General features: G+C 45.3%; 1 protein-coding gene across 1 annotated transcript in view; it reads right to left on the bottom strand.

Moving 5' to 3' along the window:
- The window catches only part of scn8aa (sodium channel, voltage gated, type VIII, alpha subunit a), a 223,578-nt gene that overhangs the window by 167,235 nt on the left and 42,202 nt on the right, over nucleotides 1-14,141 (bottom strand). Inside the window, 1 exon segment of the mRNA XM_034172325.1 lies at nucleotides 1,349-1,467. Within this exon segment, the coding sequence (XP_034028216.1) occupies nucleotides 1,349-1,467 (119 nt within the window).

Raw genomic sequence — 14,141 nt, 5'->3', positions numbered from 1 at the left:
TTGAAATAATCGCACATGTGAGTCAATGTGCGGTGTTCACACGGACTGATCAATTTACTGCTCTGATATATTCAATCATCTTTACACTTATTTATTCCCATTTTGACAGTTTTCTGTTATAAATCAATATATAAGCTTAGTAACATAATACAGTGATACAGCAGTGACCACGGCACACCAGAGGATTTTTTTTTTTTATTCTGATGATGGAGATGATCCCTCTTTTGTTCTGGATGAGGAACCAGAGCAGGTGGTCCCACCGACGTGCACCCAGATCTCCACAGCTTCTGTTTCTCCAGGACTCAGGTACTATGAACTCCATCTCAGTGCCGAGTCCTGGAACTCAGTGATGCAGACACACACTGCTCCAGCAGTGGCTCCAGGCGCATTTCATTTAAAGCGCCGAGACTGTTAGCTTCGGTTTTGTTTAGTTCCTCTTTCGTCCCTTTTGCGCTCTTGGTTCGCAGGCTATTCGGTGATAAAGCTCTTTCGTCCACCTTTTCTCAATGAATTGTGACTTTTTTTACTTCTTCCCTTCGTTCAGAAATCGTTGTATGCCGTGTGACTGTGCCATAAATTATGAGCGTTCAAATGTTCGAAAACGGGGCACGTCCGATAGATGAAAAAGTTAACCAACCTGTACTCCAGAATTTTAACAAAATATGATATTTGTGAAAGACTTTGTCATTTATCATTAAGGTGTGCCACAAATGTTCAGCAGTGGCTGATGTTTCCGGTAACCATGAAATGTGAGTGAGCGCTGCACAGGCTGCTTTGACACCCCAGCTTCACCTGTATAAAAAATGTTGTCCTAATATGATTACTCGTCCACTACCAGTCAAAACTTTGGACACACTTTTCTTTTCAGTTGACTGGGGAAGTTTGTCCAAACAATATGGATCGTAATATGAACACATTCAAGAACCCCTCAGTGATCAGTTTCAATGTCAATGCTGTAAATCAGTGAGTATATTTGACTGCCTTTATCGAAATATTACTTAAATCAACTACAGCGGGTTTCCCTCCAACTTTGTGAATTTTTCTTTTCCAAAATATAACCATCAGTCATCTGTGCCATGCACGAGAATCAAGCAGCATGTGCTGAATGAGGAGGTCTAGATGACTCTTAATTTTTGTTCTCATTTGCTTCCACTGACAAAATGGCTACCAGTCTTTCCGTCGTAGGGCAGTGACGCCTTGAGACGCTAATGGTAACCATTTGTATCGTCTCAGCAGTCACAGGAAACAGCAACAATATGAGCAGAAAGTCAGAGGCCATATCCCCATGAATAATACACATGAGCAGGAAACCAGTTTGTCTCTGCAGTTTCATCATTTGAAAGGATATGAATGTATCAAAATTTTAATAGCTACTCGCCTAACCGGATTAAAAGGACTTATGAAGTACAAGGCAGGTGTGGCACTAAAACGGAAGATTGTCTTCCCTTTATTCAGCACTATAAATGTCTGCAGAAAGAATATAAAGGGAGAAAAAGAAAGAGAGCATTAATCATTTACAGTTCAGACCAATGCTTCACACAGAAGCAAAATATGTCAATGTATAAAAGTTAAGGTGCATTCAAAGTTAGCTGAAGTAGATTTGTACAGTGATGAAGGGTGCTGAATCAGGTTGCTTCTGCTGGTATGTTGTCTCTGTGCTTCGTGATTCATCACACCATTTACTTTGAGAAAGTCCCAGGTTATGCAGAGATGTCATGTTCAGCTAACATCACGTCTGTCGTCCTGCCTGTTACGACTGTGAAAGTTCTGCACAATCAACAAAGGCGAGCGATCCTCTTTTTGTGGATAACCATGTAATTGTTTAAATAAAATATGGTGATTTGTATGAAACTTTAATAAGATTTGCATTTGCCCAAGTGGTGCGTACCCTTGTGCTTTTAACAAGGCACCCTGAACTACATTAAACCCTGCAGAGCTGAAATGAAAAGAGAAAAGGGGAGGAAGGAGGAACAACAAGAACAGTCTGCTTAAATTGCTATGACAGATGACTGAATGAACTCCACATGGAATAGAAATGGAATAGAAAAGACAAAATCTGCCCACAGGACTCCACACAACCAACCATGTGACAATGTGACATGAATTTGACTGAAACCAACAGACACCTCAAACTAGAGGTGGGACGAAGTCACCATCACGTAACTTTCAAGTCATGAATCAGCAAGTCTCAGGTCATAATGACCACCAATTGTTTGCAAGATGACTTGAGACTTGACTTGGGACTTGCAGATTGATGACTTGAGAATGACATGACAGTGGTTCATCCCACCTGTGCCTCAAACTGACCGCAGTGCAGTTAGCTCAATGGGATAAGGAGTTGTGCTACCAATAAATATGTAGGCATAGATTTAATTTCTGGTCGTCCAACCTGTCTGTGTTCTTGAACAAGACACATCACCTGCATTTTCCCAGTCCACCCAGCTGTAAATGGGTACTCAGATTGGCTGGGGATAAGTAACCTGAGCCGGGCTGGTGTACTGACCAGGAGGAGTTGGAGACGCATCCACTTTGTACTACAGATTCCAGAAAGAAGCATCGTCACCAATAGGCCTCAGGGCCCATATAGGATTTACTTTGCATTGAGTCACTGGATTAAATCATTTCAAGATGATCTTTAATGCTGCATTTACACATAGGCAGGACGCGTTCCGAATGACCTTTTTCTGTCATTCGTGGTACATTCCTAACATTCTTAACGTGACTTAACACACCTGAATAGGTTTCTTAACAGTGCGTGTCAGTGCGTGATATTCGTGGAGCATGTTTTTGGCTGTCAAAAAAAAAAAAAAACCTTCCGTGAACCACCCTCATTTCCCCTCATGTTGTGGAGTTTGCAACTGAGCGTGTTGATAGTCTTGATTAATAGTGATCCTTAATAGAGCGTGACAGCATTCATAGTGGTTCCTGTGATGGTTCTTGGAGCCCATACTGTCACGTGTTGTTATGAACTGACACAGAAACTGTCAGGTTTTGACACAAATTTTAACACGGTGTCACATTTCACTGCGCGCCACTACGAATCACTGTTTTCTGTCACGTGTGCACAATTAAAACCCTACTGCACCACATTCAGTTCCATTGCTGCAGTATGGCAAAGAAGGACAGTGATGCCAAGTCGGCCAAGTGTCATTCCACACTTCCTGCTGATGCTCCTCAGGACTCTCCTGCAGGTGCACCTGCTGTTGTGCCTGATGACTGGGAGAACGAGTCTGAGCTTCCTCCAGTCTGGCTCGCTCCTCTCCTCCTCCTCCTTTCTGCGTAACTCCATGGCACAGAGCCCAACTAAGCATGCAATCACAAAGTTCTTCTTCTACTGTGGCTTCATTTGGATGTTGAGGAGCAATCTGGAGTGATCTGAACGGTTCAGCAGCTGACAGTAGTGTGAATATGGAGGGTGTGTGGAGACAACTCACCAAATTCACAACATTCCTGACAGATTAGTGACAGAAAACATAACGATGCGCTGTTGTGCGCAATAACGCGCATCAGCCCGGGACAATATTCTTGACCGTGTGTAATAGTTCGTACGTGTCACATGTAATTAATCGTAATGCGTGGTAACGAGTCACGACGGTTCCTGAGAACAACTGACACCTCTGCCCCGAATCATCACATTCGTGTCGGTGGCCAAGAATGTATACTTCATGGCATCCATGACTTGTTGTCATGTGCAAATGCCGCATTACTGTCTCATTCAGATTATGGATCAAATACTATCAATTATCCACATCAATGCTGCACAGAGCTATAATGAGCCATGGGGAGGTTTTGCTTTGAGATTTATTCACAATATCATTTTTTAGTTTGTATAAACACAGAATGACCTAGAAGAGCACCCAGAGTCCATATGCTCTATCCCATAGCCATTTAGACATGAAAGAAGTCAAGGAAAGTCACTAGAGAACATAAATGAAAAAGAGTGGCGATAAGAGTGGACTTCATGCTGGTGAAGATATTTGAGGTGATGAGGAATTGATGGGCAGATATATAATAAGGACAGGAGTATGGAAGGCCATATGGTAGGGCAAAAAGGAACAAAATGGCTGTGGGGAATAAGTATTTTAAGAAAAAAAGAGCACAGGACAATGTATAAGCGTGGAGGAAGGTAGACACAGATGGATTATGTCCCTGAGTAGGACAGACAACCTGAAAGAGATTAGAGACTGTAAGGAGGTGACAGGGAGAGCATCACTACAGTGCGCTTCACTTTTTCCACATTTTGTTATGTTATAGCCTTATCCCAAAATGGATGAAATTCATTTTTCTCCTCAAAATTCTACACACAATACCCCATAATGGCAAAGTGAAAAAGGTTTTGGGAGATTTTTGCAAATTTAAAAACAAACAAACAAACAAACAAACTAATAATCACATGTACAAGTATTCACAACCTTTGCTATGAAGCTCAAAATTGAGCTCAAGTGCATCCTGTTTCCACTGATCATCCTTGAGATGTCTCTACAGCTTAACTGGAGTCCACCTGGAGTAAATTCAGTTGACTGAACATGAACTGGAAAGGGACCTGTCTACATATAAGGTCCCACAGTCGACAGTGTATGCCAGAGCACAAACCAAGCATGAAGTCACAGGAATTGTCACTTACATCTGGGATGCCACTCCTTAGTAAAAGACACATGGCAATCCACCTGGAGCTTTCCAAAAAGCACCTGAAGGACTCTCAGTCCATGAGAAACAAAATTCTTTGGTCTGATGAGACAAACATTGAACTCTTTGGTGTGAATGCCAGGTGTCATGTTTGTAGGAAACCAGGCACCATCCCTACAGTGAAGCATGGTGGTGGCAGCATCATGCTGTGGGGATGTTTTTCAGCAACAACAACTGGGAGACTAGTCAGGATTGAGGGAAAGATGGATGCAGCAACATACAGAGACATCCTGAATGAAAACCTGCTCCAGAGTGCTCTTGACATCAGACTGCAGTGACAGTTCATCTTTCAACGGGACAATGATCCTAAGCAAACATATATCAAAGGGGTGGCTTCAGGACAACTCTGTGAATGTCCTTGAGTGGTCCAGCCAGGGCCCAGACCTGAATCCATTTGAACATCTCTGGAGAGATCTGAAAATGGCTGTCCACCGACGCTCTCCATCCAACCTAATGGAGCTTGAGAGGTGCTGCAAAGAGGAATGGACAAAACTGCCCAAAGATAGGTGTGCCAAGCTTGTGAGATCATACTCAAGAAGACTTGAGGCTGTAATTGCTGCCAAAAGGTGCATCAATAAAGTATTGAGCAAAGGGTGTGAATACTTATGTACTTGTGATTTCTTATGGGCCTTTCACACTGCAAGCGTCGAGGGCGTTTGACGTGTCACGGATCATTCTAAAAAGCATTATTTTTAATGTGGCATTTCGCTTTTGACGCCAAGTGTCGCGTCAAAAGCCGAGCTAAAGCGAAGCTCCACCGGGAGCACGCATTGCCGGTTGTCATCAAGCTGCCACAGTCAAAGTTCAATCCAATCCAACTTTTGCTGCTGTGCGCTGTGATGTAGCTTCACACTGTCCAATAGAAATGAGGCATCAGGCCAAAACACGGAAGACTACAGTGCAGAAATGTGTAACAGAACCGCTCATTTATACACAGCAATTTTCTGAAGTAAATCCTTGCATGTTTTTTTGCCTCAAAATTAATTTCTGATTACTGTAAAAAAAAAAATCTTACATTACATATATAATTAAAATAGTAAAAAAAAAAATTCTTTAGAAACCTTTCTTCATCTGTAAATTAAAATCATGACTTACCTGTTGTTTCAAATGAGATGATATCTTGATTAACAAAATAAGGAACCTTGGACATTTATTTTTAGACAAACAAAATAGCATGAAAATTAATGTGTACATTTTTAAGTCTGGTAGATTATCTGCCTTTCAACCAGAAAAAAGAGACACTGTAAATAAATACAAATGTTTATTATAAATGCAACAGGAGATGATTTAACAATGACTGCAGTGTGATTTTAAAGTAGGATTTCTTAATATGACATAAACCTCATGATATCATTTTTTTAATTGAGTCATTTCAACTTGTAATTACATCAGAATATGCGATTACCATTAATGTTGTGATCAGGACAAAGTAATTTCTAAAATATGAATTTGACGAGTGATTGTGAATGTTTTAAATTGTGCACAATAGGGCAGGGCTTCTATCTGTGCAAATGTCTTTTGACTGAACTTTGACTTCATGGACATCTTTAATAATCCATTCATTTAATGTTAAAATATAAAATGAAACAGCTTTTTAAAAAATAATAAAATAGTTGCTGTTTAAAGAGCATTTGTTTTATTTAGAAGCGTAGCAGCAGGTGTTGGTTTCCTGGACTCTCGGGACATTTAACCAGATGAAGGTTTCTTCTGCAGCTTTGACCTCTGGTGGAGTTTTTGAAGACAATTTTGTCCCATTTTGAAGAGCAGAGATGTTTTCTTCTGACTAGACTTCATGGTGTTTAACTCATCAATGGATGTTTTTGAAGTGTGTCTGTATTTAGGTTGCCTGCACAGCAAATGGGACAAAAAAAATATCTTAAAATATAAAGAAACACTAAACAGTTAAAAAAAAAAAAGACCTCCTGGTCCACCACGTTGTGCGTCTGCATGGGATTCCATCGGATATTGTCTCAGTCCGTGGTCCTCAGTTCTCCTCTCAGGTCTGGAGGAGTTTCTGCAGGGAACTGGGGGTCACCGTGAGTCTCTCGTCCGGGTACCATCCTCAGACGAACGGACAAGCAGAGCGGGCGAACCAGGAATTGGAGCAGGCCCTCCGCTGCGTGACCTCCGCGCACCCGACGGCCTGGAGTAACCATCTGGCCTGGATCGAGTACGCTCATAATAGCCAAGTATCGTCTGCTACCGGCCTCTCCCCGTTTGAGGTGTGTTTGGGGTACCAGCCCCCATTGTTCCCGCTAGTGGAGGGAGGGGTCGGGGTGCCCTCGGTCCTGCCCAGGTGGAAGCGCAGGCTCAGGGCGCTGCTGCAGCACCTCCTCCTGCTGACCGAATGCCAGAAACAGACATTCCACTGGTCGTTCAACAAACCCCCCACCTTCCCCTGAAGCATACATAAGCCCTCCGGAGCTGTACGGAGGCTGTGTTGAGACGTGCGCGGACTTCTTGATGCAGTGCTCGCTCGTCTTTTCACAGCGTCTCGTCATGTACGCGTCAGATGCTAGCAACTTTACAACTTGTCCTTCGGACCTGTCCCTGGGTCCGGGCTCCGTGTCAGGGCCTCCCGGACGGTCTTCTCCACGTCCCAGGTGAGGGTGGCCACGACAGTGGACTCGGGGATGATGGTTTCCGTCGGGTATGACAGCTCAGTTTTGACCTCCTCTTCGTGCACCCGGGACAGGGCGTCAGATCGCTGGTTCTTCGTCCCGGGGCGGTAGGTGATCAGAAAGTCAAAACACCCGAAGAACAGTGACCAGCAGGCTTGCCTGGGGTTCAGAGGCTTGGCGGTCCGAATGTACTCCAGGTTCCGATGGTCCGTGAAAACCGTAAATGGTACTGATGCTCCCTCCAACAGGTGTCTCCACTCCTCAAGAGCCTCCTTCACCGCAAGAAGTTCCCGATTGCCGACGTCATAGTTCCTTTCAGCCGGGGTCAACCTGCGGGAAAAGTAGGCACATGGATGGAGAACCTTGTCGGACTCCCTGCTCTGGGATAGCACGGAAAATTTGGGCTCCATGCAAGGGCGTGAACACTGAATCCAACAGAGGTAACGGGTATCGGTTGCGAACCGTGATCTCATTCAGCCCTCTGTAATCAATGCATGGACGGAGTCTGCCGTCCTTCTTGCCCACAAAAAAGAAACCAGCACCCATCGGGGAGGTGGAGTTCCGGATCAACCCGGCAGCTAACGAGTCCCGGATGTAGGTCTCCACTGATTCGCGTTCCGGACGTGAGAGGTTGTACAGCCTGCTGGACGGGTACTCAGCGCCCGGTATCAAATCAATGGCACAATCGTACGGATGGTGCGGGGGCAGCGTGAGTGCCAGATCCTTGCTGAAGACGTCAGCAAGGTCATGGTACTCGGCTGGCACCGCCGCCAGATTGGGGGGGACTAAAACCTCCTCCTTAGCTGCCACACCGGGTGGAACCGAGGATCCTAAACACTCCCGATGGCAGGTTTCGCTCCACTGAACCACAACCCCAGCCGGCCAATCAATCCAGGGATTGTGTTTTAACACCCATGGAAAACCTAAAATCACTCGGGAGGTAGAAGGTGTTACATAAAACACAATCTCCTCCCTGTGATTTCCAGATGCAACCAATGTCACTGGCTGTGTCTGGTGTGTGATTAGTGGAAGAAGGGTGCCATCTAGTGCCCGCACCGACAATGGTGACGGTAAGGCCACTAGAGGGAGCCCAACCTCCTTTGCCCATCTGCTATCCAGCAGATTCCCCTCCGACCCCGTGTCCACCAGTGCTGGGGCGTGAAGGGTTAGATCCCCACTCAGGATCGTGACTGGGATGCATGCAGATTTTCGGGGTCTCCCTGCGTGGGTATTGTGACCCACCCTTAGCCCAGTCTCTAAGGACGAGTGCTGCTGTATTGACCATTTGGGGCATTTTTTCCGTGTGTGCTCGGTTGAGCTGCAGAGAAAACACTCCCCACGGATCAGCCTCCTTTGTCTCTGATCTGATCGCCTTTTGGCCCTGCTCGTTTCCATAGCAACGTCAGCAGGGGGAGCTGTCGTCACGTGGAGTGCCCTGGCTGTGGAGCGTGGGGAAGTCAGCTCCCTTTCGGACCCGGGAGGAAGACGGACGGCTTGTGCCTGACCACGCCCTTCATCTCGCTCCCGTCGGTGTTCTGTTAATCGGTTGTCTAACCGTATAACCAGGTCGATAAGCCCGTCTAAATCCCGCGGCTCGTCCTTTGCCACCAGGTGCTCCTTAAGGACCAGGGACAGTCCATTTACAAAGGCGGCGCGCAGCGCAACAGCATTCCAGCCAGCTCGCGCTGCCGCGATGCGGAAGTCAACTGCATACTTCACTGCGCTCCGACACCCCTGTCTTATCGACAGCAGCACACTTGAAGCGGTCTCGCCTCTATGAGGGTGGTCAAACACCTGTCGGAACTCCCTCACAAACCCAGCGTATGTTGTTAGGAGCCATGAATTCTGCTCCCAGAGCGCCGTAGCCCAGGCGCGTGCCTCTCCTCGAAGCAAATTTATAACGTAAGCCACCCAGCTAGCATCTGACGCGTACATGACGAGACGCTGTGAAAAGACGAGCGAGCACTGCATCAAGAAGTCCGCGCACGTCTCAACACAGCCTCCGTACAGCTCCGGAGGGCTTATGTATGCTTCAGGGGAAGGTGGGGGGTTTGTTGAACGACCAGTGGAATGTCTGTTTCTGGCATTCGGTCAGCAGGAGGAGGTGCTGCAGCAGCGCCCTGAGCCTGCGCTTCCACCTGGGCGGTGAGAGCCTCCATCCTTTGATTGAGAATAATGATCTGCTCGGTGACTAAGTCCAACCGAGCAGTAAAAGCGGTTAAGATGTGCTGCAGCTCACCTAACACGCCTCCTGCTGGCGCCTGTGCACCTCGCTCTTCCATTGGCTGTTCAAGCGATGGTTGACGCCCCTCGGGATCCATGACGCTGGCCGAGAAATCCTGTTGTGAAAGTGTAGGAACACGGACCCACAACAGGGGGCGTAAATGAACGGGCAATGGATAAGCCAAACAGCAACAATTTAATGTTGTAAATTGTGCACAACGGAATACAGACAATAACAAGTTTGGAACTACAGTCAATTACACGTTGGGTGACGTGTGGGCAGGCTCGAGGATAGGAGACGCCCGTCCAGAACCGAGCCAGATCCCACACGGCCCTCACCGCCAACGGATCTGAAGAACACCGGAGCTGCCAAGTCGTGAGTCCCCAGGTGGCCGCCGTTTCCAGCTGTCAGACCTGGCACTGCTGGCAGAGAACAAAAACAGCACAGGTGAGTGTGAGTACACACACTCAGTAATCCCACAGTCTGTGTTCTTTTGGGAGGGAGCACCTCCACCTCCAATCACACGCTCGTGCAGCTCCTGTTTAACCACTTATCTGGTTGGGGTGTGAGGCGAAGCCATCGCTAGTCACACCAAACGCCAATCCAGCAGATAAGGAAACACCACAGGAAAACGGCTGCAAAAGAGATCAGACTATGACTCAGTTTAAATTCAGTAGAGAAATTACCTCCAAGGTAGCTGATTTCTCAGCGGGGAGGTGGAGTTGCAGTCCGGCCTTTATGGTGGTGGTGATGTGGATGAGTGGCAGCTGGTGCTGATGACGAGTGACAGCTGTCACTCCCGGTTGCTATGACGCCCTCTCGTGCTTGAAGCCCGCACTTCAACCAGGGCACCATCTGGTGGTGGTGGGCCAGCAGTACCTCCTCTTCAGCAGCCCACACAACATTCTCCATGCGGCTCTGCCCGCTGACGCGATTTGATCGATACCCCACCAAGTCATCAGACCTCCCTCGGCTCGGCGTCACTCTGAAAAGTAACTGAAAAAGGCTTCTCCCAGCAGGATGATAGTAGAGTCGTTGTACTGCTGTTTTTTAGGCTTTTTTTTTGTGATCTACAGACGCAAATCCAAGATGGCGATTGCTCAGCTTTTTCAAGTTGTGGAAAAAAACCAGAGTGTGATGTAGAAATCTCCGCCCCTCTTCCCACGATGAACGCATACGTCTGACACAAATGACATTCATTGAAGCCGATGGCACATTCAGTCTGAAAGGCCCTTTAGTTCTTTTTATTTTTAATAAATCTGAGAAAATTCTTTATTTTTAATACATTTGCAGAAATTTCAATAAAATGTTTTTCATGTTGTCATTATGGGATGTTGTGTGTAGAATTTTGAGGGGAAAAAACAAATGTATTCCTTTTTGGAATAAGGGTGTAAAGCCCCAGTCACAACCCACCGTGCGTTTTTTTTCACCGTACATTTTCTGCGGATGCCACGGCCACTACGTTTTTGTGAAAACGTACGGAGGCAGTAGCAAGAGGAGGGAGGGAGTACGTTCAACACACGTCTCTAGGAGAGTAACGATAAAGAGAGATGACAATAATGCTGTGTGTGTGTGTGTGTGTGTGTGTGTGTGTGTGTTGGGGGGGGTGTCGCTTTTCTTTTTTTATGAGTGGGACCGGAGCGGCAGGAGTTTTTCGGCGTCGGCAATGCATGAGCATGTCCAGCCTGCAGCGGTCAGTTGTACGAGTGTTTTGCCTCGAAAAGTTAAAGCTAGTTATCAGACTGACGCTGTGGAGTGTGTGTTGCTGACGTTTGGAAATAAAGTTCAAGTGAGAAGCTGCATTGTGCATGCAAGTCTGTCGGCCTCCAAATCCGTACTGCCTACGTATGGATTTGGTTAATTCAATAGTAATTGAATGAAAATGTGCTGCTTTGAATCCGTACTGAGGCAGTACTCACAACGTGCGTCATCTGCACTGCTAGTGAATCCGCAGCCTGACCGCAGCGAAAGTTCTGCATGCAGTAAACCCTCTACGGCGTGTCTGCGTGCTCCTACAACCCCTGGCAAAAAATATGGAATCACCGGCCTCGGAGGATGTTCATTCAGATGTTTAATTTTGTAGAAAAAAAGCAGATCACAGACATGACACAAAACTAAAGTCATTTCAAATGGCAACTTCCTGGCTTTAAGAAACACTATAAGAAATCAAGAAAAAAAATTGTGGCAGTCAGTAATGGTTACTTTTTAGACCAAGCAGAGGGAAAAAAAAATATGGACACACTCAGTTCTGAGGAATAAATTATGGAATCACCCTGTAAATTTTCATCCCCAAAACTAACACCTGCATCAAATCAGATCTGCTCGTTAGTCTGCATCTAAAAAGGAGTGATCACACCTTGGAGAGCTGTTGCACCAAGTGGACTGACAGGAATCATGGCTCCAACACGAGAGATGTCAATTGAAACAAAGGAGAGGATTATCAAACTCTTAAAAGAGGGTAAATCATCACGCAATGTTGCAAAAGATGTTGGTTGTTCACAGTCAGCTGTGTCTAAACTCTGGACCAAATACAAACAACATGGAAAGGTTGTTAAAGGCAAACATACTGGTAGACCAAGGAAGACATCAAAGCGTCAAGACAGAAAACTTAAAGCAATATGTCTCAAAAATCGAAAAATGTACAACAAAACAATCAATCAACTTTTTTCTTATATAGCGCCAAATCACAACAAACAGTTGCCCCAAGGCGCTCCATATTGTAAGGCAAGGCCATACAATAATTATGAAAAACCCCAACGGTCAAAACGACCCCCTATGAGCAAGCACTTGGCCACAGTGGGAAGGAAAAACTCCCCTTTAACAGGAAGAAACCTCCAGCAGAACCAGGCTCAGGGAGGGGCAGTCTTCTGCTGAGACTGGTTGGGGCTGAGGGAAAGAACCAGGAAAAAGACATGCCGAGAAGGGGGGCAGAGATCGATCACTAATGATTAAATGCAGAGTGATGCATACGGAGCAAAAAGAGAAAGAAACAGTGCATCATGGGAACCCCCCCACAGTCTACGTCTAAAGCAACATAACTAAGGGATGGTCCAGGGTCACCCGATCCAGCCCTAACTATAAGCCTTAGCGAAAAGGAAAGTTTTAAGCCTAATCTTAAAAGTAGAGAGGGTATCTGTCTCCCTGATCTGAATTGGGAGCTGGTTCCACAGGAGAGGAGCCTGAAAGCTGAAGGCTCTGCCTCCCATTCTACTCTTACAAACCCTAGGAACTACAAGTAAGCCCGCAGTCTGAGAGCGAAGCGCTCTAATGGGGTAATATGATACTACGAGGTCCCTAAGATAAGATGGGACCTGATTATTCAAAACCTTATAAGTAAGAAGAAGAATTTTAAATTCTATTCTAGAATTAACAGGAAGCCAATGAAGAGAGGCCAACACGGGTGAGATATGCTCTCTCCTGCTAGTCCCCGTCAGTACTCTAGCTGCAGCATTCTGAACCAACTGAAGGCTTTTTAGGGAACTTTAGGACAACCTGATAATAATGAATTACAATAGTCCAGCCTAGAGGAAATAAATGCATGAATTAGTTTTTCAGCATCACTCTGAGACAAGACCTTTCTGATTTTAGAGATATTGCGTAAATGCAAAAAGGCAGTCCTACATATTTGTTTAATATGCGCTTTGAATGACATATCCTGATCAAAAATGACTCCAAGATTTCTCACAGTATTACTAGAGATCACGGAAATGCCATCCAGAGTAACGATCTGGTTAGACACCATGCTTCTAAGATTTGTGGAGCCAAGTACAATAACTTCAGTTTTATCTGAGTTTAAAAGCAGGAAATTAGAGGTCATCCATGTCTTTATGTCTGTAAGACAATCCTGCAGTTTAGCTAATTGGTGTGTATCCTCTGGCTTCATGGATAGATAAAGCTGGGTATCATCTGCGTAACAATGAAAATTTAAGCAATACCGTCTAATAATACTGCCTAAGGGAAGCATGTATAAAGTGAATAAAATTGGTCCTAGCACAGAACCTTGTGGAACTCCATAATTAACTTTAGTCTGTGAAGAAGATTCCCCATTTACATGAACAAACTGTAATCTATTAGACAAATATGATTCAAACCACCGCAGCGCAGTGCCTTTAATACCTATGACATGCTCTAATCTCTGTAATAAAATTTTATGGTCAACAGTATCAAAAGCAGCACTGAGGTCTAACAGAACAAGCACAGAGATAAGTCCACTGTCCGAAGCCATAAGAAGATCATTTGTAACCTTCACTAATGCTGTTTCTGTACTATGATGAATTCTAAAACCTGACTGAAACTCTTCAAATAGACCATTCCTCTGCAGGTGATCAGTTAGCTGTTTTACAACTACCCTCTCAAGAATCTTTGAGAGAAAAGGAAGGTTGGAGATTGGCCTATAATTAGCTAAGATAGCTGGGTCAAGTGATGGCTTTTTAAGTAATGGTTTAATTACTGCCACCTTAAAGGCCTGTGGTACATAACCAACTAACAAAGATAGATTGATCATATTTAAGATTGAAGCATTAAATAATGGTAGGACTTCCTTGAGCAGCCTGGCAGGAATGGGGTCTAATAAACATGTTGATGGTTTGGATGAAGTAACTAATGAAAAT

Source organism: Thalassophryne amazonica, chromosome 6, assembly GCF_902500255.1.
Source record: "Thalassophryne amazonica chromosome 6, fThaAma1.1, whole genome shotgun sequence".
In the NCBI taxonomy this organism is placed as follows: Eukaryota; Metazoa; Chordata; class Actinopteri; order Batrachoidiformes; family Batrachoididae; genus Thalassophryne; species Thalassophryne amazonica.
Note: the sequence above shows the minus strand (reverse complement) of the source record. Positions and strands in the feature narration are given on the sequence as shown.